Raw genomic sequence first — 23,089 nt, 5'->3', positions numbered from 1 at the left:
TTGGATCTGAATTGTCATAAAGCATGATTTAGTGTAGTGTTTTCATCTCATTCAAATATAAAAATGAAACAAAGTAGCTATTAAAAAAGGCATAGATTTCTCTCGGCAAATTAGGCCCTATGAAAATTATGAGGGTTTTCGTTATCTTAAAGGGTGAAAAGGCAAAATTTAAGAAAGAAAACATTCCAACAGACCATCTAAATTAAAAAAAAAAAATTTGTTTAAATGGTTATAAAAAATGAGTAGAACTAATTTCAGAAAATAACCACACAAAGATACTTTGGCTGATCTGCTTATTGCTACTACCTGAGCTCCCTGCTTCCCTCTCTCCTTTGCCAATGAAAATTCAGGGGAGGGCTGAAGAGACAAAGGAATATTCAGTATTAGCCAATTCTACATATGTATCTAGGAACTTTCCAAGAGTTTTATCACATTCCAAGTATGTAAATAAATAAATAAAGTACCATGCAATTCAGGGAGAAAAAACTCTTGTTGATTTATGAATGAAAAAGTTCTTTAAAAAATGCTATATATAAATATATATAGTACACTCTTTCCAAACTTCGACTAAATGAAAAATTATCATTCAGTTACTGTTACCATTTAACAAATGAATATGACAATTATTAATAAATCTATTTCATTTTGGTCAAAAGTTCTGGGTTTCAAATATTGACACACTAATAATCTTTAGCAAATAATTTCTTTAATCAACTCATAAATCCAGATAACTGGAAACTTCCCGGGAGGGCTAACAATATGGATAAAAGAAAACACCCACCAGGTATTTCACAAATAGGTTATGGTACCCACCAGAACCTTGATGTTCTGTATTTCCCCTCATCTGACCCAATCTCAAACCTTCAAAACTTATACACTCTAAGAAACTCCAAATGTGTGATCAACAGATCTTCAGCTTTTCTCCGCACATCTGGCTGCCTTCTGGTCCTAACTACCTTCTCAGGATAAGACCTCTGATAGAGCAGAGATAGCAACATCTTATGCTGTGGCTACAAAATGCCGGGAACTAATTAAATGGTTTGTGTTATTTTAATCAATTTAATCCTATTTGAGCCTATAAAGTACTCATTATTATTGTCCACATTTACAGATAAAGAGACGGAGGTACAGAAATAGTATGCGATACATTTAATAAGCAGAAGAGCCAGGGAACAGAAACAGTCTGGCTTTAGAGTTCTAACTCTTTGGGTGGCAGAGAGAAAGACAGAATCTCAAGATTTGACTCCCTGCTGAGTGCAGAGCCTGATGCGGGGTTGATCTCACCACCCTGAGATCATGACCTGAGCCAAAACCAAGAGTCAGACATCAATCAACTAAGCCACCCAGGCGCCCCTAGATTTCTCTTATCCACTACTCTTCAGTCTCATGGAGGCTTTTTTCCTTTTATACCCATTCTATTTCATGGCCAGTGAATGAAGTGTCTTCCTTACTCTCTTGATACTTACCTGGCAAAATCCCAGTCTGGGTTGCACTTGATTATGTGCTTTTTCCATGCCTGAACCTAAGCAACTGAACATTGCTGGAGAAAAATCATACAACCATAGGCTGGCTGACTGCATTTTAAATTGAGAAACAAACCTCGAACAGGCATTCAACATTGTTCTAATCCACGGTTTCCTTAGTAAATTTACTTGCCTGATACAAGTATTTCATACCTTGTCTTCTTTTCAAAACTCTAATACCACCTCCCTCCATTGTTGCTAAAGACCAAACTTCAATTTAATTAAGAAAACAGAAGCAAATCCTAAAACCCAGCAATTGCGCTACTAGGTATTGACCCCAAAGATAGAAATGTAGTGATCCGAAGGGGCACCTGCACCCCAATGTTTATAGCAGCAATGTCCACATAGCCAAACTATGGAAAGAGCCCAGATGCCCATCATCAGATGAGTGGATAAAGATATGGTACATACATACAATGTAATACTACTCAGCAATCAAAAAAAAAAAAAAATCTTGCCATTTGCAATGACATGGATGGAACTAGAGGGTATTATGCTAAGTGAAATAAGTCAATCAGAGAAAGACAATTATCATATGATTTCACTCATGTGGGATTAAAGAAACAAAACAGAGGATCATAGGGGAAGGGAGGGAAAAACAAAACAAGACAAAATCAGAGAGGGAGATAAACAGAAGAAACTCTTAATCACAGGAAACAAACTTAGGGTTGCTGGAGGGGAGGGGGATAGGAAGATGGGGTAACTGGGTGATGGATATTAAGGAGGGCATGTGATGTAATGAGCACTGGGTATTATATAAGACTGATGAATCACAGCTCTGTATCCCTGAAACAAATAATACATTATATGTTAATTACTTGAATTTAAATTAAAAAGAAATTCTAGCACACCAATTCAGTAAGATATTCAACCATTAAAAGTAAGTGAAGATCATGTAAGAACAAGGAAAAAGCAGCAAAAGAATGCTTGTATTCTCTCCAACAATCTGCAAACCTATCTCCACTTACACCCATAGTCTTTACTTTCCTCCCTGTTATGAAGAACAAAGGACCCTCCTCCATCAAAGACCTATCCTTTTGCTCTTTTTGGATCCCATCTCCTCTTGCTTTCTCAAGGATTTTCCTCAAGCGCCTTATTGGTTCACTCTTCTTCAGGAAGTTTCTCTTCCTGTATAGGATCATTCTTCGTCAGACAAAGCCCTGGAATCTCCCATAGTGAGAAACTAAAATTCATAGCTTCCTCTTGACTCTCACTGACTTTCTGGATACCAACCCATTTTTCTGTTTCCTTTCTTTACAAAACTTTCTGAAATATTTTTCTATACTATTTCATTTCCTCATCTCCTCTTCACTCTTGGGCCCACTCAAAAATGCCTTATGACACTTTCCCTCCAAGGAAACCACAAAAGTAAGGGTCACCAGTATACTGCATTAGCCAAAGCCAATGGTCATTTCTCCAGCCCCTCATCTTAACCAACCTCTCAGCAGTATTCAGTACTTGGTTCTTGGCTTCCAGGACTCTTCATTCTCAAGGTATGTTCTGACTTCTCTAGCCAGTCTTTTTTAGCCTATGTCAGCTCTTCTTCTCTATTCAGATCTTATTATTTTGTAAATGCTGATGTACTTCAAGGCTCAATCAGCAACTCTCATCTCTTCTCCCAAGTTATCTCCTGTAGTCCTATAGCTTCAAATAGCATTTGTTAATGAATATATCCTAAATGTCTAAACCACCACTTTTCCTTTTCTATTATTCTGGTTAGAGTCCACTGCATCACCAAATCCTGCTTCTACTCTTAAACCATTATAATCCATTCTCCACAGAGAAGCCAGAGATCTTTTAAAATCATATTATGTCATTATGGGAATATCTAAACCTAAATACACCAACATTTTTTGTATTGTAGGGCATTTTGCATTTGCTATTCTATGTATCAAAGGCTCTTAGGTCAACTCTTTGTGTGTGATAAATTCCTTCCTATCCTCCCTCAGAAAAGCCTTTTCTGAACAGTCAATGTCAAGTGGCCCACGCCAAGCCCACAATCTTAACATCTACTCTAGAGTATCACATTATTTCCTTTCTAGCACTTCAGTTTGAAATTTCCCATTATTTGCATGTTTCCTATCTACCTTCCCTTAATGGAATGCAAATGCCATGAGGTCAGAAGCCAATGTCCAATAATGGACTTGTTCATTCTCCAATCGGTGGACCCATAAAGTGGCTGATACACAGTAGGCCCTCAGGTATTTTTTGAATAATGAATCTATCAATGTGAACATAGCTCACAAACCATTTTGCTTTGTTTTTTCTGAGAAAAGCTTCAGAGAAAAGAGCAAAACTACACTTCTATTACTTAATTGGTGTAGCCACACTTCATGCCCTTTAAACCGACTATATTCATATGGCTATTAAGTACTTTAAAAAATTGAAAGATTCTCCTAAGAACCCTATAAAAAATGTGCTTTGCCCAGTTACACTTTAAAAAATTAACTCAGTCTTAGCATCTTTATTTAGCATACCTACTTAAACATGAAGGATGTCATTCTAGTCCTATGAAAGGATATCTATTAAGTATGATATTCCCAGGGATCAAGGCTTTTAAAATTAATTAGATGCAAATCTCTAGTTGGAGAAAATTCTGACAAAGAGTTTTACGTATTTTAATTATATATTTATTTATATTTTCACTTTTGATCTTGGTGAGAAATCAAAAATCCCACAATTCTAACAAGATGACAAACAGCAAGTTTTATTTATTTGGAAAAAAGATAGTAAAATTAATCGATATATAAAAAATTATCCATCTGTTAGAAATAGTCTGAATTCTATAAAAAGGATAACTAAAGATTTCTTCTAGCTTTAAACTCTGATTTTTGACATATAAGCATCTTGAAGAAAAGTAATTTAGAAAATAGAACAGTGTGAGCACATATTACAACCTAGAATGATCCATTAATGGGTAGCTAGGATTCTTTTGTAAGCTTCAAATAGTTAAAAGCTGTAACAATGAAATATATGCCTTTGAGTTAAAGGTAATATCCTGTCCCCAAAGCACAGCAGTTAAATAAACATTGCCCAAACATTATTCAAGAGGATGATGATTACTAATAGCAGCTCACACTGACTTTGTGTGGCAGGCACCAGGCTAAGCCCTTTTATACAAATTATCTCATGTAATGTTCATAACAAATCCATGAGGCAAGTACACTCATTCGGCCATGTATATATGAACGTTTTGGTGTTTGAGGTTTCACACAGAGTTAAGAGGAGAAACCAGGAAGAACTCTGGCTGGCTGACACCAAGGCCTGGTCCATAATTACTGTCTTTCTCAACCACTACCCGCAACTCTTAATTCTTCGGCCTGACATATCCTACCTCTTCTTTCTTACTCAATTTTTCAAAAACCTGTTCAGGCTATATAGCCTTTCTTGACTCTTTAACTCCCCATTTTTTAGACACTGTTCTTTCTTTTCCCATTCCACTTACTTTTTAAAAACACTATAATGGTGTAAGTACATGTATTTCTGTAGTTCCTTCTAGACCGTGGCTTAGGGACAAGGACCAAAGCTGAACTCTGAATACCCCCAACCACACCACCGCTCAATACTGCAAGTGTGTAGGTTAAAGTATAAGGTGAAATAACTATAAATTCTGATATAAAAGGGTTTTGTTCGGTTATCTGAAAAACAGTGATCCCATTTCAACAAAGGACCAGGGTGGAAGGGCACTCTATACAGGATGTACAAGAACACTATCTACTCCCTTGAGATAACAATACCAAAAAGGTAAAAATATGCTCTCATGTGGGATTAATCCTAGAGGGGTGCTGCAGGTTGGAATGTGCATCCAAAAACAGAATTACAGGTGTGGTGGTCCCTAAATTAAGGATGCCCAGGACTGATGTGAAGATTCCTGGTGGATTAGGGGTATGTTCTAGGCTAGAAATTCTATTATGAAGCACCCAAGGGATACTTCACAAAACCCAGTGAAGACAGGTTTTGTCTTTATTGGGAAAGGGAGACAGAATTTGTGAGGGCTGTTATGAGGGGACGAATGATAGTTCAGAAAGCAAATATTTCAAAGAAGTTACCCACATTTTTATGAAACCTGTGGACATCACTGATGGTTCAATTACATATTCTGATTTAGTCATGTCATATTTGTATCAACCACACAGAAAGAAGCAGTTGTGTGAATAATCTAAAACTGAGAATGTCAAACAACTAAATTTTGGCTTTGGGATTTATAATTTTTTTTTCAAACATATCTTTTTAATGTTTAGTATTTGCTAATATTAAAATCCATTTGATTTCCCTTATATATGCTGATCGAATTTTGTGGTGGCAAATGAAACTAACTTTATAGGTGGCAAGAGTAAGTCAGCCTGAGAGTTAAGGGTCAGCATAATGTATTTAAAGAAAATCTAAATTATTTAGATTGACCATATTCTGGTTTGTTTTCAATCAGAAGGAAAAAACACTGCTTGTTTTTTTATAAACAGAAGCTAAAATGTGAGCTAATGGTAAGTAACAATGAGGGTGTGACTCTACAGAATGATTAAAAAGAACGGTGTGAAACACAAGATGAAGGACGACACTAATGTTAGCTATCCTACCAAGTACTTCCTCGAGTTTATTTAAAACATCCCTTTTCAGAAAGTATCCTTCTCAAAATAAATATGCTCATTAGTAGCTGAGTATTATTCTTCATTTAACAATGACAAATAATGAGTTTGCTTAACCTTTGAAAGAAATATACTCTCACTGAAACAAACTACTAGAAAAAATGTAAAGAAAAAAGCAAAAATAATTTACAGTACAATTAAACCCACTGTACTAAGTTAAACAATTATTTCCAAGAAAATAAAATTTAATCGTTTTTAAAATAATAGTAATGTTCTCAGTATTTTTAAAATAAACGACATACTATTATAGTATTCAAATTAAAAATAGAGACTGGTTGTTACATGAACATAAAAAAATGCTATATTATATATACTGAACAAGTTTTTCTGTATTTCCCAGTGTGTTTAACTGAGTATCTATAAACCAATATTCTAGCCTGTGAAAAAAGATGTAATTTTTTCCGGGGTGCCTCGGTGGCACAGAGGTTAAGCGTCTGCCTTCGGCTCAAGGCGTGATCCCAGCGTTCTGGGATCGAGCCCCACATCAGGCTCCTCTGCTATGAGCCTGCTTCTTCCTCTCCCACTCCCCCTGCTTGTGTTCCCTCTCTCGCTGGCTGTCTCTATCTCTGTCAAATAAATAAATAAAGTCTTAAAAAAAAAATGTAATTTTTTCCAAACAAAAAAATCCCATGCAGACTTTTATTTCCTTTTGTACATTTTATTAAAACTGTTCCAAAAGTAAAATCATAAGGAAAACACACTTACACAAAGATGCAAATTCAACTGTGCCTATGCATCTAAAGAATAAGATCAAAATATACATGAGCAGGAAGAAACTAATGCTTTGGCTGAGTAATTTTACATACAGGGATATACAAAAAAGGATTCGCACTGGACACAAACCATGCGTATGTCTGCACATCACTTTACTCAAGTTATAAAAGAACGCTGCTGACAGCAAGTAGTATGGCAAGGGTTAAATCCCTTAACGGGCAAAGGAAAGCAGCTACAAGTAATTTTGAAGATATCAAGATACTTCACAGAGAAAAATGGGCAACTACCTGTGGTAGACCGGCCTCTGCATCTCTTCCAATGGGCATCTCGTCTCATGGTTTAAGGTTTAAATGAAAATAGAACAGAATTAATATCATGAAAAAACAAAAGAACCTTGTTGAGGTGTTACCTGGCAAGAAAAAGAATTAACTCTAGATATTTTGGTAGATTCTGAAGCACCTAACAGAATCAGAACCAAAATATGGTGTTGCTTATTGTAAAATCTTTATTGAGTCCCTTCACAAAAACTGGGTATTCTCCGAAACACTGACAAACCATGAACTGTTATCATTATTATTACACCTCTCCTCACTTTCACACCCTGCTCTTACATTTTTTTAGGATATCACTCCAACACTAGAAATATAACCTGTCAAGCACTGCTATTATTATTCTCAGTTTTTTGTTTTTACTTCATTACTGAAATAAACAGTACTGTCATCTTCCCAATCACACAAGCTTGCACTTTGGCCTTATTTCCTATTCTTATATCAAATCTACCTATAAATTCACCACCCTCCTCCACAACCCCCCCCCCCCCCCAAGCTGACAGTGGTAGGCACTATCTTTCAGAATGGTCTTTAACCATGTCTCCTGAATAGTTTCCACCTGGACTACTCTAACAGCCTTCTACTTTCACCACCTTCAGCTTTCTAAGAGCCAATTAATTCTACACAGCAAAACACAGTTTGGGCATACTCCCTGCTGGAAGTTCTGAAAGTAAACTTAAAGTACACAAAAACCACTTTAGCCCAGGGCTTACTTAATACCTAAGAAATACCCTATCATTGCTATAATTGTAACAATTACTTAGAAATGAAACACAACCTCTTAATCATATGACTAAAGAGTCTTTTCATTAACTGGACCCATTCATTCAATCTTATAGTTCGTATTTCTATCCTAGCTAAGCAAAACGTGGTGACAGAGTTTCCTTGCTTGACCAAACTTTGGCAAACCTTCTGAATCCTCTTAGGCCCACCTGTGCACTTTCTGCTAAAATGTAGTTTTATCAAGAACCCTGCTCTATCAGCTTAACCAGAAACCCCCACCCTCGGTATCTGACCAGGATCCTCATCCTCCATCATCCAGACACCCCAATCTATCTTCAGCAAGAATCCTGTTAGGTCGGTTTAGCCAGAATCCCCCACTTACCCCTGATGTTTCCTCTTAGAGTCATTTTCCATCCTCTGACTCCCACCCTGCTCTTTGACTGTAAAGTCCCACTTGCTGTTGGAGAAGATCATCAAGAAGATGTGACTGTCTGTTGACCCATGAGCTGGACCCAGGCAATTAGAGGCTCCCCACTTCCTTCCCTGTCCTTAGAACGTGTGTTCTGCTTGCCTTCCCTGCTCCCAGATGCTGTTCTAAGGATACAGCCCTGAGATAGAAACATGGCGTGGAGGCTACCTGGACTGGATACGTGACTGAACCCAGTAAAGGCATCTATGTAAACTTTTAAGATTCCAGCAGGTGAGTGGGTGTGGAGATCTACTTGTTTTGAGGCCACCCAAGACAAGCCTCATATATAAATTCCTTCAGTTATTAAACTTGCCACCTATAGATTTGGAGTGGTTCATCTCTTTGTTCTGTCACTTCTTGCTCTCCAGATGGCCGGTTTCAGATTTCAGATAATGGCTCTGAGGAGGTTAGAAACCAGCATCTGCCCGCGCTGTATTCAGAGTTGAGGCTGATTTCTCTCCTCCACTGTAAAATCCCATTGCAGTGGTCCCTATACCTATCATGATGACCCTTAGTAAAATTTTTAACCTTACCATTTTTAACAAGCACCAATGCATATTTTTTTAAAACTAGCCAACTGTAAAAGACTTGCTGCTTCCCACCTTAGTGCCTTTAAATATGTTCTTTTCTGAGTATGCCCCACTCTCCCTTTCATCACTTAAAATTTTTCTTTCAAACTATATCCAAAATGCTATGACTCTGTATCTTTTTTTTTTTTTTTTAAGCTCTATGCCCGACGTGGAACTTGAACTCACGAGCCCAGGACCACGAGTCACATACTCTACCACCTGACCCAGTACAGTATTTCCTGATTCAACCCCTCTAGGTTTATTCTTTCATCAGCCCCTTTTTCAATATTTAGAAACATGGCTTTCATTACAGCATAGCATTTTAAAATGCATATATGCTTCATGTTTCTAAAAGTTCGTTATTTATCTCTTCCAATTGTGGTAAAAAAACAAATTTTATTTTAACCATTTTTAAGTGTACAGTTCAGTAGTGTTAAGTATACTCACATTGTGCAATTAACCTCCAGAATTTTTTCATTTTGCAGAACTGTAACTCCACACACATTAAAAAATTCTTTTTCCTCTTTGCCAGCCCCTAACAAGCAGCATTTTACTTTCTGCTTGTAATTTGACTACTTTAGATATCTTGGGTAAGTGGAACCATACAGTATTTTGGCTTTTTTGTGACTGACTTATTTCACTTAACATAATGTCCTCAAGTTTCATCCATGTTGTAGTATTGACAAGATTTTCTCCCCCACCACCTTTTTTTTTTTTTTTTTTAAAGTAGGCTTATGTCCAGCATGGACCCTAAGGATTTCCTTCCCTTTTACGTTAAATAATATTCGATCCTATATGTATATTTATCCATTCATCTGTTCATAGACATTTATGTTTTCTACCTCTGGGCTATTGTGAATAGTGCTATGAACTTGAGTGTGCAAGTATTTCTTTAGGATCCTCTTTTCAATTCTTTTGAACATACCGAGAAGTGGGAATGCTGGACCATATGGCTGTTGTTTTTAAGAGGAACACCATTTTACATTTCCACCAACAGTACATAAGGGTTCTAATTTCCCCACATCCTTGCCAACATTTTTTCCTTTTTTTGATAGTAGCCTTTGAAACAGGTGTGAGGTAGCATCTCATGGCAGCTTTGGTTTGCATTTGTTTAATGATTTAAAAATCTTTTCATATGCTTTGGCCACTTGTATATACTCTTTGGAGAAATGTCTATTCAAGTCTTTGCCCATTTTTTAATTGGGTTGTTTTTGTTGCTGAGTTGTTTTTTATATGATCAGGATATCAGCCCCGTAGATACATTTCTGAAAATTTTCTCCCATTCTGGTGTTTGCCTTTTTATATTTTTGATTGTATTCTTTGATGCATAAGAGTTTTTAAGTTTGATGTAGTCCCACTTATCTATTTTTGCCTTTCTTACCTGTTTTTGTTGTCATACCCAAGAAATCACTGCCAAACCCAATGTCATGAAGCTTTCCCATGTTTTCTTCTACAAGTTTTATGTTTTAAGTATTATGTTTAGATTTAATCTGTTTTGAGTTAATTTCTCATATAGCATAAAATAAGGTTCCAACTTCATTCTTTTGCATGTGGACATCCAGTTTTCTCAATGGCATTTGTTGAAGAGGCTGTCCTTACTAGACTGATTGGTCTGGCACTCTTTGTTGAAGATTATTTGACCATATAGACATTAGATTTTAATTCAGGGCTTTCTATTCTACTCCACTGGTCTACATGTCTGCCTCTGTGTCAGTACCACACTGTTTTAAAATTACAATAGCTTTGTAATATGTTTTAAGTCTTTTTAAAACTTCCTTCTGCCTGAAACACTAAATCTCAATGTGGCTGGTACTTACTCATCTTTCAGGCTTCAGATTTTATCCCTGTTGTGAAGTCTTCCCTAACTATTCTCTCTCTCCACTCACATATACACCTCCTTCTTGTGAACTCCCACTACACACTGTACTTCCTCTACCACAGAACTTACTTTGCTTTACTTAATTGAACTGTGTGACTCCCAAGGGTATTAATTCCTGTGATAGAGTACTCATCTATCATTGTCAGCTCTCACATCCCCAGCTCCTAGTCAGTCCTTGCCTGACTCCCAGTAAATGACCAATAGCAATTATAAAAATTGAAGACAACAGAATATACGTGGCTGGTAAAAAGAATGAATAAAGTCTATGTATTGATTTAGAAAATGCTCCCAAGACATATGAACTAAAAAAAAAAATATCAAGGTGCACAACAATGTTCATAGTATGCTACCATTTATATAAAATGGGAAAAATATAGTCCTATAATCTGCATATATATGATATAGCTCCAAAAGAACACACAGGAAAATAAAAGTGATTACTTCCAGTTGGCCAGGTGGAAACTGCTTAGACGGGAGCCAGGGAGAGGGAGCCTTTGCTCTGTACGTTTTCTCACACTTTTAAAATCACATAAATTATTCCCTTTTTGGTATTAAATAAGCTTAATTTCTTAAAAAGTAAAGGAGTAATGCCCCCACAGAAAATCAAACAGTAGCTGGGTAACATGTGGCATTTCCTCCCTCCTTCATCTAAGAAATAACAAAAAGAAAATCAAAATGAAGAAAATCTGTATCTTTAGTGTTACATTTGAACCTGGAATCATCCCATCACTCCCCAAAGAACCACAGAAACTAAGAATTTTGTGGCTAAAGTACGTGCTTCATTTAGTAATGTAATCAAGTGGCATATTAAGTTAATCTTTAAATATTCTAAAACCATGAGCTGTGTATAAACTGCATATTAAGTATGTACTGCTTACTAGTTAGTGACAAATACACATACTAGCTTTATAAAATGTGGTAGCTAGATTCTAGGATGGCCTCCAATGATCCTCAACTCCTGATATTCATTCTCTTGTACAGTCACCCCTCCTACACAAAATCACTGCTGGTCTATGCGCTGTCCCTTGGATTACTCATTCTGGGGCAAGCTAGCCTTTATGTGATAAGGACACTTCAAGTAGCCCTATGGGGAGAAACTTAGGCCTCCCTTCAACAGCCAGAAACAACTTGCTAGTATACAAGTGAACCACTTTGGAAAGGGGTGCTCCGACCCCAACTGAACCTAAAGATGACTGCGGTCCAGGATAATATCTGACTGCAACCTCACAAAACTTAAGCCAGAACCTCACAGCCAAACTGCTTCCCAACCCCTTCTGAAAGAAACAGAAAGTACTGTTTTAAATCACTACATTTTGAGATAATTTGTTATCCATAGATGACTAGAGTTTATTCTCAAAAAATATTTTATTTAAAACAATTTTTTGAGTATAATTGACACACAATGTTACATTAGTTTCAGGTGACTTGACAGGTTTACACATTATGGTATGCTCACAAGTGTAGCCACGATCTGTCACAATACAATGCTGTTACAGTATCAATGACTATATATCCCTCATGGTATGCATTTTATTCCCATGATTTATTCACTCCATAACTGGAAGCCTGTATCTCCACTACCCTTCATCCATTTTGCGCATCCCCTCACTCCCTCCCCTTCTACATCCATCAATTATCTGTATTTTTATAGGTCTGATCCTTTTTGTTTGTTCATTCATTTTAGACTCTTGATATGAGTGAAATCATATGGTATTTGTCTTTTTTCAGTCTGACTTATTTCACTTAGCACAATATGCTTTAGGTCTATCCATTTTGTTGCAAATGGCACAATCTCATCCTTTTTATGTCTGTGTAATTTTCTATTGTGTGTGTGCACCACATCTTATCTATTCATCTGTCAGTAGACACTTAGGTTGTTTCCACATCTTGGCTATTACAAATAATGCTGCAATAAATCTAATTAGTGTTTTCATTTTTTTTTTTTTTTGGATAAATACCCAGTGGAATTGCTGGATCATATGGTATTTACATTTTTAATTTTTTGAGAAACTTCCATGCTGTTTTCTACAGTGGCTATACCAATTTGCATTCCCACCAACTATACATGGGGGTTCCTTTCTCTCCACATCCTCACCAACACTTATTATTTCTTCTCTTTATGATTTTAGCCATTTTGGCAGGTTTAAGGTGATAGTTCATTGTGGTTCTGATCTGCGTTTCCCTGATGATTACTGATGTTGAGCATCTTTTCATGTATTTGTTGGCCATCTGTATGTCTTCTTTAGACAACAGTCTATTCAGGTCCTCTGCCCACTTTTTAACTGGATTGTTTGAGGGTTTTTTTGGTGTTGAGTTGTATTAAGTTCTTTATACATTTTGGACATTAACACCTTTATTGGATATAAAGCTGAAGGTATCACAATTCCAGATTTTGAGATACACTACAAAACTGTAGTAATCCAAACAGTATTAGTCCTGGCACAAAAACAGACACATCAGTGGAACAGAAGAGCAAGCCAAGAAAGACAAGCAGTAACTACTGTGACTACACCAAAATAAACTTTTGCGCAGTGAAGGAATCCATCCACAAGAAGGCAACCTACCGAATACTTACTTTTTAAATCACAACCTATATACTATTAACTTAAAAAACATAATAAAAACAGAAGTTATCACATCACATAAAACTAACAGGAAAGAATCAGGTAGACTTGGGGCACAAGGCTCTGAAGATAGCCTTCCAATAAAAGGACAGGTGCCATAAAAATAATCATGTTGCTGGAATCCCTTTTCAGGCTTAAGGGTAGACTCCTGATTAACTGGTGGTAATATTTATGGAATTGCTGGTATACAATATGGCAGTCATTTAAATATTTATTTTTCTTCCAAAGTGACAGACACTAACTTTAAAGCAAGTACTATATTCTGGTTTTTTTTTTTCCACAAAGAAAAACTTCTGTCCAGGAAATTTTAAATTCAAGACATCGTAAGGCATATGTTAAATGTATATGAAAAGCTACTGTGCAAAGTATATCACGCTTAAGACAAGCAGACTGGGATGGCATTTGTGGTGTACAATATACAACAGTTCCAGCTATTTGGAAAATTTGATTGATTATACTAACACATATTCTAAGGGTTTCAAGGAGCTGATACAGCGCGTGCACACGCACACACAGACACAAAAAGCAGTTATTTACCTGTATAACATAAAGGACTAAAACTGCTGTATTTTTATAGTTTTTCTGATTACAGTCTGTTGTTACTTTCAAATGTAAGATTTTATCTGCACTGCTTCTATCCTGCCCCTTTATTTTATAGCAGAGACACAGGAAAGAAACTACTTGTTCGGGTGAAAGCTCTTTTACGAAATAAAGACTATTCATCAAGAAGGCTCTTTTCTTACTTCCAAACTGAAGTTGTATCCCAGAACCTTAGATTAACAGCAATCTGACCTCTGGCTGAGTAGCAAATTATAGTGTATACTCCTAAACCTAGTACTACCATTCAGGTAAATTACTTTTTGGAAAACAGAAACACCAAAGTAAATGGTCTATTCACCTGAACTCTTTGTTCATGAACACAAAATAATGGTAATTTAAACATTAAGCTCACAATACATATATAAGCCTCAATATAACCACAGCAAGTTGAAATACAGGATGTACTTTACAGAACAAGAGTAGGGAATTTTCCTGCCTATTCACATTAAACTCTTTCTATAAGAGAGGAGAATTTTTCATTATCTCAGAAGAAAAAAAAAAAAGGCCAGAAATGTCTTCTGTAGGATGGAAATACTAAACTCTAGCTCAACCTTAAAAAGTGATCAAAGGAAGACGTAAGGGAGGTAGTATAGTCTCTTAAGTTTATTATCTATCCATGCTTATAGCAGCTTTGCCAAATAAACATATTATCAGTATTTCATCACTCCTGAATCAACAGTCATCACTTTGTCACATAAAAGATGCCAAATGATTTTTAGATTTCTTTAGATTCAAAGGTTTATCTTACAGCTATGATATCCTAATAATAAAAAAGGTGGATGTTTTATTTGTAAAAGTAACATCAGAAACATTAAAAACTTTTTTTGAAAAAAATACACTTATCTAACTCAATAATGATCATTTAGTCTTTTTACTGCATTTTTAAAGTTAACTCTAGTACATCTTTTAATTTGCAATTAAGGTTTTATTTCCCAATTCTTTCACAGAAAAAATCCTAAGGAATTTTCAGGCCCTGATTAATCCTGTGTCTTCCCAAATTTTGGCCACCAATCAGATGTGAGATAATTTTATGCGGCCCAAGGAGAGGACTAAGTGAAACTGAATCAGTGAGGAATTTATTCCCTCTTCGTTCTCTTGTAATTCCTCTGCATCAGGAGTTCTCAGATTGATGGCAGAATGTTATTAACACCTCTGTAATTCTTGCTATCTCCCTTTTAAACAAAGAACAGCAAGTTTTAGGCTTAAGAGTGTTCAATACCCAACAGTTTCTAGAATTTAACAAGTTTTGTCTTCATTACTTTCAACTTTATGTCTACTTTCTGTTGATGGCAAGTGATACTTTATATTTATGGTGATTATTTCCAGTTATCTTTAAAAATTATATTAATAACTACATGGATATAAAGAAATACAAAGAAGATAAGTACACAGGAAATATGCAGATATGGCCAAAATTTTGAAGATGTAAGAATGAGTGACATTTGAGAAATACTACACTTAACCACTTGGTCAAGAAATAAAGTACTACCATGAACTATGAGCATATATTTGTTTAGCCATCAAGGACAGAAAAGAATGATAAATGTTGACAGGAAAGTCCGGAAGAGAAGAAAGTTACTTCAAAATGAGGTAATCAAAAAAGGATTCACAGACAAGGTGGCACTGGAGCTAGGATAGTATGACATAGACGTGACAAGACAGAGAGTATGCATTGCAAGGTAGCAAAAGCATAACAAAACAGGCCTGAGTGGTGGCATGTTCTAAATCTTGATTGTGCTAGAGGTTACTTGAGTGTGTATATAATGTACGCATAAAATGAATGCACATTATCTGTAAATTTTTCCTGAAATTTGGTACTTTGACCTATGCTATGAAAAATTATTGAGGTTTTAGGCTTGGACAGCTTGGGGGGGGGGGTAAATAGGTAAATACAATAAAAGGAAATCACCATTTAAAGACAAGGGAATCAGAAGTCCTTACATCCATATCGTAAATTTTCAACAGAAACTGTAAGCTATTACACAAAACTTGAAGCTCTATACTTCTCAACAGTTTAACAGTTTCATTTCAGGGAGAAAATTTACCTGAATTAAGGCTTACCTATTAAATGTGTTATTCCCACCCCTGTCCCCCTAAAACAAAGGAGCACATTAATAGCACTCCTAACAAAGTTTTAATGAAGAACAGACTGAAGTGGCCATACTGTGTGCTAGTGACACCTGAGTGCTAGTAGCACCCGACAGAATTTGGCAAAATAAGATTCAACACTAATTCCCAATGAACTCTTTCCAATGATCTCAGCTCTTAAAATTTAATTATTACGTACATTTCAGGTGGCTTTTATTGCATCTCATAATTTAAGAACTCATGACTAGAGAGGGAACTCAGGCATAGTAAAAATAATGCTATTACCAACAAGTCTTGTTGGAACTTTATAATGCCATTCTCAATAAAATCAATGACTTAACCATAAAACCAAATCCAAAATGTGAATTATGATTACAGAAAAGCATCAAGAGACCAGGGGGGAAAAAAAAAGATAATAATAAAAAAATAATAATAAAAAAAGATAATCCTCTGCAATAAATCAAAGCATTAAAGTGCACTGGAACCTATGTGCATCCTTAATATTTTACTAAGGAAAATACAAGCCTCTTTTTACATCAGTGTGTTGCCACTATGTCTTTATGCCCCAGAAAGCTTAAACTGAAAGCTAAAAATAATAATGTAGGTAATTTTAGAGCTGAAGGGAGACCCAGCTCAGGTATAGGTGGTCCAACTCATGAGAGCTCGATTTACAATTTTTTGCAGTGGCAGCAAGCCTCAGCTCTCATCAGCCCTGCAATCATGAGAGTAAACAACTGATACACTTACAACCATCCTTTATCCACCCAATCATTCAGTTTTTCACTTTCAGTACAATATTCAATAAATTATGAGATATTCAAAACTTTTATAGAAAAATGAGCTTTGATAGATTTTGCCCAACTATAGGCCAAAAAAGTATTGTGAGCATGTGTAACATAGGTTAGATGTCTTAAATACCTTTTCAAATTACGACGTTTTCAATTTATGATGGGTTTATCAAGACATAACCCCATCCTAAGTTGAGGAAGATCTGTAATTTTCAAACTGGTATTCTGTGTAATTATATTCTAGATGTTAACAGGTTGGCCATGAGAAAATAGGCTTTCTGGACAGGTAAGACCGCTTTAACCCTATGTGCTCCTAAATTATTTGTCGTGGAACACTTTTGGGGCAGTAAGGCCGTTACTGGGATTGAGAACAGTGTTCAGGGGAAACATCAATTTGGAAATCTCTGATCTTACGAAATTCCCTTAAACAGATAACAAAACTGAGGCCTACAGATATCACATCTGGTTAGCTGGAGAAGAATGCGAACAAAATCTTTCATTCCCAGGCCAGACCTTTCCACTACTTTAATTACAAAATGAGACTCTTTAAACTGTATGTATTCAAACATTAAATTTACATTTAACATTTTGGTTATGGTGTCACATTTTCTGGTGTATTAACTCAGGTGTTTTTAATTCTTCGTTCAAGACCTGGGTTCCTAATAACTAGACCCACCTGGAGATTTACTATTGTTTAGTACTAATGAGGAATGATTACGTTCAGAGTGGCAGCTCTAAGAAATCACTGAAATAAAGCACTTGTACTACAACTGGTTTTAATTTTCTCTTGTTACAACTTCTGTCAGCTCAGCTAAATTACTGTGTTGTTTATTAGGCCATAAATTTCTTAGCATATAACGTCAACATATGCTGTCCATAAGAACATAGGAGATCCGTCTGCGTAGAGAAAGCCAACAACATTGAAATTGAGAGACTTTTGTTTTTCTACAGTTCTGGGCTTATTTGTCAGGCAAACAGTTTCCTATCTTTTTTGTAATTATTAAAAAAAAGTTTTGATTGCTTTAACTACAGTCTCCAAATCAGATTGTCACAGTGTATTTCTCAAACCCCTCGGAACTATAAGCTGGTGTAAGAAACACAGTTCCTTCAGCTTTGAAGTAGTTGTGTACCACTCCCCCTCCCCCCTCAGGGTAGGAGAGAAGAACGGAAGAGACCGAACAGGAACTATTGTTATGCTGCAACTTTAAAAGGTTGAGAATCTAAGGTGATAATGGTTAACAACTTCCTTATGGCTAACCTGACTTCCTCTAATAAACTTCTGCACTCCTTTCCAACCCCCCACATGGAACATTAACTATGGCAGGCATTCGTCCTGTCTCCTCAATCTTAAAAGAACCCACCAGATGAATGAGACCGCACGAAGCCTGGATTCCACCAACAAAGAGGTTACTCCGCGCGCCTTTACCGCACAGGTGCGACCTCCACCCCAACCTTGCGCACCGCTGGGCCCCAGCGCAAGAGGCTCGGGAGCGGCCACCCCTGCCTGGCGCCGCCCTCGAGCCTCCGCCCGGCCCCGTCCAGCCGATCCCCGCGCAGCTCCCGCCTCTCCGGAAACCGGAGGGCGGCCGGCCGGTTTCCAGGCTCCAGGCGGGGCCAGGGCGGCAACACCCCCGACGCCACAGCAGCCTGCCCCGCGGGGCGTCCCTGCGGCTCCGGAACCAGCCGGGCCGGGCCGAGCAGTCCGCTCAGGGCCGCCAGCCGGCCTCGCGACCGCGCTGGGGGCGGGGACGCTGTTACCTGCCGTGGGCTCGGCCGCTCCCCGCCGGCGCTGCTCTCCTGGCAACCGCGGCAGCGACGCGGAGGCCGGGAGCCGAAGGGCCTAGTGACAGCTCCCAGCGTGCACTGCGCCCGCGCCCACGCCGGCGTCGACGTCGACGGCCCTCGATCCCCGCCCCCGGTCCGTGCCTCGCCTCCCGGCGCTAGCTGTCGCCACAGCGCCCTCAAGCGGACGATCGGGGAAGTAGCCCATGGCCACCAACTACGGGAATGGACTTGGAAAGAGAATAGCTGTTTTCAACTTGCCAGCGCTAGCCACATCTTAATGGAGAGTTGGAATGCTAGGAATTGAGAACTGTTATATATATTATTTAAACAATCATTTAGGTGTTATTTAAACAACTCCTCAATATTTCATAGGAGAAGGTTGGGGCCCAGAGAAGTTGGGAGACTAGTGAAGTTAGGAGATAAATAGTTATCAGATTTGGAAACATTTTGAGTGATCGTGGGTGATGATTTCAACTAATACCTTCCACCTTTAGTTCTCAAAGCTATTAAGTCTTAAATACTTCCACATAATATTGAAATATTTAACAGCCTTAGCACAGCATGGTCTTCATACTTGGTGTTTTTAAAGATTGCTATATTTCATATAGTCACACATTTGTAAAAAACAATCTTTTTTTTCTTTGACCCTACGATTTAGGCAAAACAGTGCAATCTTCCTTGGTACTGGATTTAACCACACTGTCTTCTGTATAGAAAACAGAAAACTTACATTTTTGCAACTGTTTCTATCTTAGAGCAATTGTGTCTAAATCCAGAAGCAAATGCCAGGTCAGTCCTGGACATTGGTTGCTTCAAACAGAGGAAAGCTACCAAAGGACTGACATGGTTCATAAAAAATATACTAGTTTATTAAAAAATGAAACAAGATTGTGTTTTGGGTGGAGAAATCTGCTCTCGAACCTCCTGGGGTCAGTGCCCGCCTGTATCTCCTCCTTTCGTCATCCCCGGCCTCTTCCAGCCTCATTCCTACCCAGCCTAGTAAAAGGAGTGTACTTGGCCCGGATTTTTAAGGTCACATCTGAGAGACTAACGCACCGGGCCACGCCCACAAGAAGAAGAGTGGAAGGACAGTTTGGCTCCCTCCGACCACCTTTGTCAGCGCTTAGACACAAGCCAGGGCTTGAAACGCTCACGCCCCCAGGTCGAGATCTCGCGGCAGCGCGTTCTCCGCCCGGCAGGCGGCGCTGTGGGCTGGCGGGCTGTGTCGGCCCAGCGATCTGGGCCCGGAGGCCCGCCCCGCCGCCGCCGCCGCACGTGCAGCCGCTTCTGGCCGCTGTGGCCCCGATTCGCCTGAACGTGCGGCGGGGCGCCGGCCATGGCGGCTGCTGCGGCGGGGACGCGCGTGTTCCTGGAGGTGCGGAGACGGCTGCAGAGCGCGCTGCTGATCCTGGGGTAAGGCCGCGCTGGGCGTGCGGGCAGCCAGGCGCAGTGCCTAGCCTGTGTGTCTGCTGCTCGGGGAGCCTCCCCTTCCTCAGGAGGACGGAGTTTTGAGTTTCTTTCCAGGTGCTTCGAGCCTGTCATTTACTCAAAGTGGAGTTTCTCCTCCCACACCCCGTGCTTTTATTCCCCACCTCGATTGGTAATCTCGGCGTCACCTGGGAGCTTTTTAGAACCGCAGAGGCTCAGCCCCACACCAGACCTGCAGAATCAGAACTTGAACGTTTTAACTCGCTTTCTCGGACTCAAAATGCACACTGAAGTTTGAGGAGCACTGATGTAACATAACGGTGCCCGGCTTTTCCAAAAACAGTGCAAAAAAAAAAAAATGCCTTGCCTGCTTTTTGGGATCCTCATTAGAGGATAAATTCCAATGTGAGAGCTTCCTATTTTGTACATAAATTCGGGTTGGGTTGGTTTTTTTTTTTTTTTCCCTCCCACGCTGGTGTCTGCAGAAAAACTGACACGTTCACTGAACGACTAACAGAGGTTGCAGACTTCTTATTGGAGCTCATTCTTGTATTCACATTCCGCGTTCCAATGAGAAGTCAGCAAACATTTAACTTGTTTACCACACATACAAGAAGCTTTTAGGAGAAATGGCCCCTTGTTTTTTTGTTTGGTAGTATGTGGCCCCCTCGATTATTCCCTGGTGATTGCCGTTTCAAACAGAGTAAATTAGATGTTAAAATCCTGAAACTTTTACTAGACGAGCCGCTCAGAGGTAGATTGATGCTTTCTTTTCCTTACATCGGCCAAGTACAGGTGTGGCAGTTTGGGATTTGGCGTGAGAACTGAATTCAGATCCTAGCTTCTTCACAAGAGTAGAATCGTTTAATCTTAATTTTTTCAATTGTAAAATATGGATATTTATTACTTTTTTTTTCTTCCTCTTTTTCTTCCGTTTCTCCCTCTCCTTCTCGAATCGTAAGTTCAGATAAGTATCTCCAATTCCAGTCCACCTTGTAGAGGTATTAGCAGCCTCAGACTTAGGAAAAAACAAAAAGACAAAGCCCCTATTTCCTCTCATCAAACGGACCCTTCAAAGTTCCCCTAGGTTACTCTCCCTTGTTGAAGGAAGTGAAGAAACCTGATTTTGCAAGACTATTAGTTTGTCCGTAATGGTCTTTGGCTGTTGAGTTTTATCAACAACTTGCCCCTCAGAAAAGCAAAAGCAACCACTCTTCTGATTTCATTCAACAAAGATTGGTTTTGCCATTTCATGATCTGTATATAAATGGATTCACACAGTATGTACTTTTCTGATTCTGGCTACTTTCCTTCAACAGTGCTTCTGAGGTTCATGTTTCATCTGTGTCATTGCACATGTCGGTCTATTTTTCTCTCGCTGAATAGTTTTCTACTGTGTGAATATACAATTCATCGACCCATTCTATTGCTGGATATTTTGTGTGTTTCTATAACTTGATTATTATGAATAAAGTTGCTATAGCATTGTAGTGGACATACATTTTCATTTCTCTTAGGTAATTACCTAATTCTATAATTGTACAGTCTCATTGTCATTTTAATTTGCATTTCCCCACGTAAGATGTTGAGTACCTTTTCATTTGCTTTTTGGTCATTCATATGTGTTCCTTTGGGAAGTGTCTTCTAATTTTTTGCCATTATAAAAAATCAGGTTGTTTGTCTTGTCGAATTTAAAGAGTTCTTTGTAGAGTCTGGAAATAAGACCTTTCTTATTTATGCCTTGTGAATATGTGAACACTTGCTCCCAAACAGAAATTTACCTTTTCATTTTCTTAATAGTGTCTTTTCAGGAACAGAAGATTTTAATTATAATGAACTTCAGTTTATTGAATTTTTTTCTTTAATGGTTAGTGTTGTTCATATCTTAAGAAATCTTTACTTACCTCAAGGTTGTAAAGTTTTTTCCTGTTTATTTTCTAGGAGTTACATAGTTTAAGCTTTTATATTTAGGTGAAATTCATTTTTCATATTTGGAGTGAGATAGGAGTCAAATTTCATTTTTTTTTTTTTCTGTAAGGATATCCAGTAGTTCCATCACCATTGTTTAAAAGAGTGCCATTTCTCCCATTGAAATAACACAGTGTCTTTGTCAGAAAACCTTTGACCGTACTGTTTGGCATCATGTATCTCTTTCTATCCTTTACTGTTAATGTATGCCTTTATATATAAATTTTTAAAAACATATGCTGAGTGGGGTTTTTCTGAGTCCATTTTGATAATCTCTGCATTTTAATTAAGATTTTTAGTGTGTTTACAGTTAGTGTAAATGATATGATTGAGTTTTATTCTTGTTCCTAATCTTTAAGGAAATGTTTCTAGCATTTTATCGCTAGGTATGATGAAATTGACTTTTGGCAAATCTGTGGTAAATTGCGTGGTTCCTTTCTATTCCTAGTTTACTATGGGTTTTAATCATGGATAAATACTGTATTTTCTGTAATGATTTGTGCATGCATTGTGATGGTCATATTTTTTCCTTTCATATTTACATCTATGAATTGCATTAGAAAAATCTTTTTTTATGTTAAGCCATCTTAGTATTCCTGGGGTAAACCTTGGCCATTCATTTATTCAGTCCACAGATATTTACTGAGGTCCTATTCTAGTGCCAAAAACTCAGATTCTAAGTGCTGGGTATCCAGCTGTAAGCAGTGACAACAGCAAAGACAAAAATACTTGGCTGTCTTTGAGCTTATAGTCTAATGGTGGCAGTGGGTGAGAGGTGAGCAGAAATTATATGAAATAAATAAAATATACATGACATTGAATGGAGATAAGTACATAGAAAAAAATAAAACAAAAAGGGATAGGGAGAAAAAATTATAACCCCTTATTCCAAATAAGAAAGCAACACTTGAGTAATAAACCCAAAAGGGAGAGGTTTAGAACTATATAATATCTGTTGA

At 37.9% G+C, this 23,089-nt stretch overlaps 2 protein-coding genes across 5 annotated transcripts in view; one reads left to right on the top strand and one right to left on the bottom strand.

The window, feature by feature from the left end:
• DOP1A (DOP1 leucine zipper like protein A) overlaps nt 1-18,837 on the bottom strand; it is a 104,015-nt gene extending 85,178 nt beyond the window's left edge. The window contains exon 1 of the mRNA XM_040643702.1: nt 18,708-18,837. The gene's annotated coding sequence lies outside the window, so the exon portion shown is untranslated. The remainder of the gene's footprint in view (nt 1-18,707) is intronic.
• Nucleotides 18,838-19,973: 1,136 nt separating this feature from the next.
• Nucleotides 19,974-23,089, top strand: part of UBE3D (ubiquitin protein ligase E3D) — a 523,493-nt gene continuing 520,377 nt past the window's right edge. For 2 of the 4 annotated variants that reach the window (XR_005838364.1, XM_040643700.1), the window contains exon 1: nt 19,975-20,147. Coding sequence is in view for 3 of the 4 variants with exons in the window: in XM_040643700.1 (XP_040499634.1) it covers nt 20,071-20,147 (77 nt within the window). In the remaining variant the exon portion in view is untranslated. Of the gene's footprint in view, nt 20,148-23,089 lie in introns of all 4 variants that reach the window. The other 2 variants (XM_040643699.1, XM_008684875.2) reach the window with 2 other exon arrangements.

Source organism: Ursus maritimus, unplaced genomic scaffold (assembly GCF_017311325.1).
Source record: "Ursus maritimus isolate PB19 unplaced genomic scaffold, ASM1731132v1 scaffold_29, whole genome shotgun sequence".
NCBI lineage: Eukaryota > Metazoa > Chordata > Mammalia > Carnivora > Ursidae > Ursus > Ursus maritimus.
This window is presented reverse-complemented; position numbering and strand designations above follow the sequence as displayed.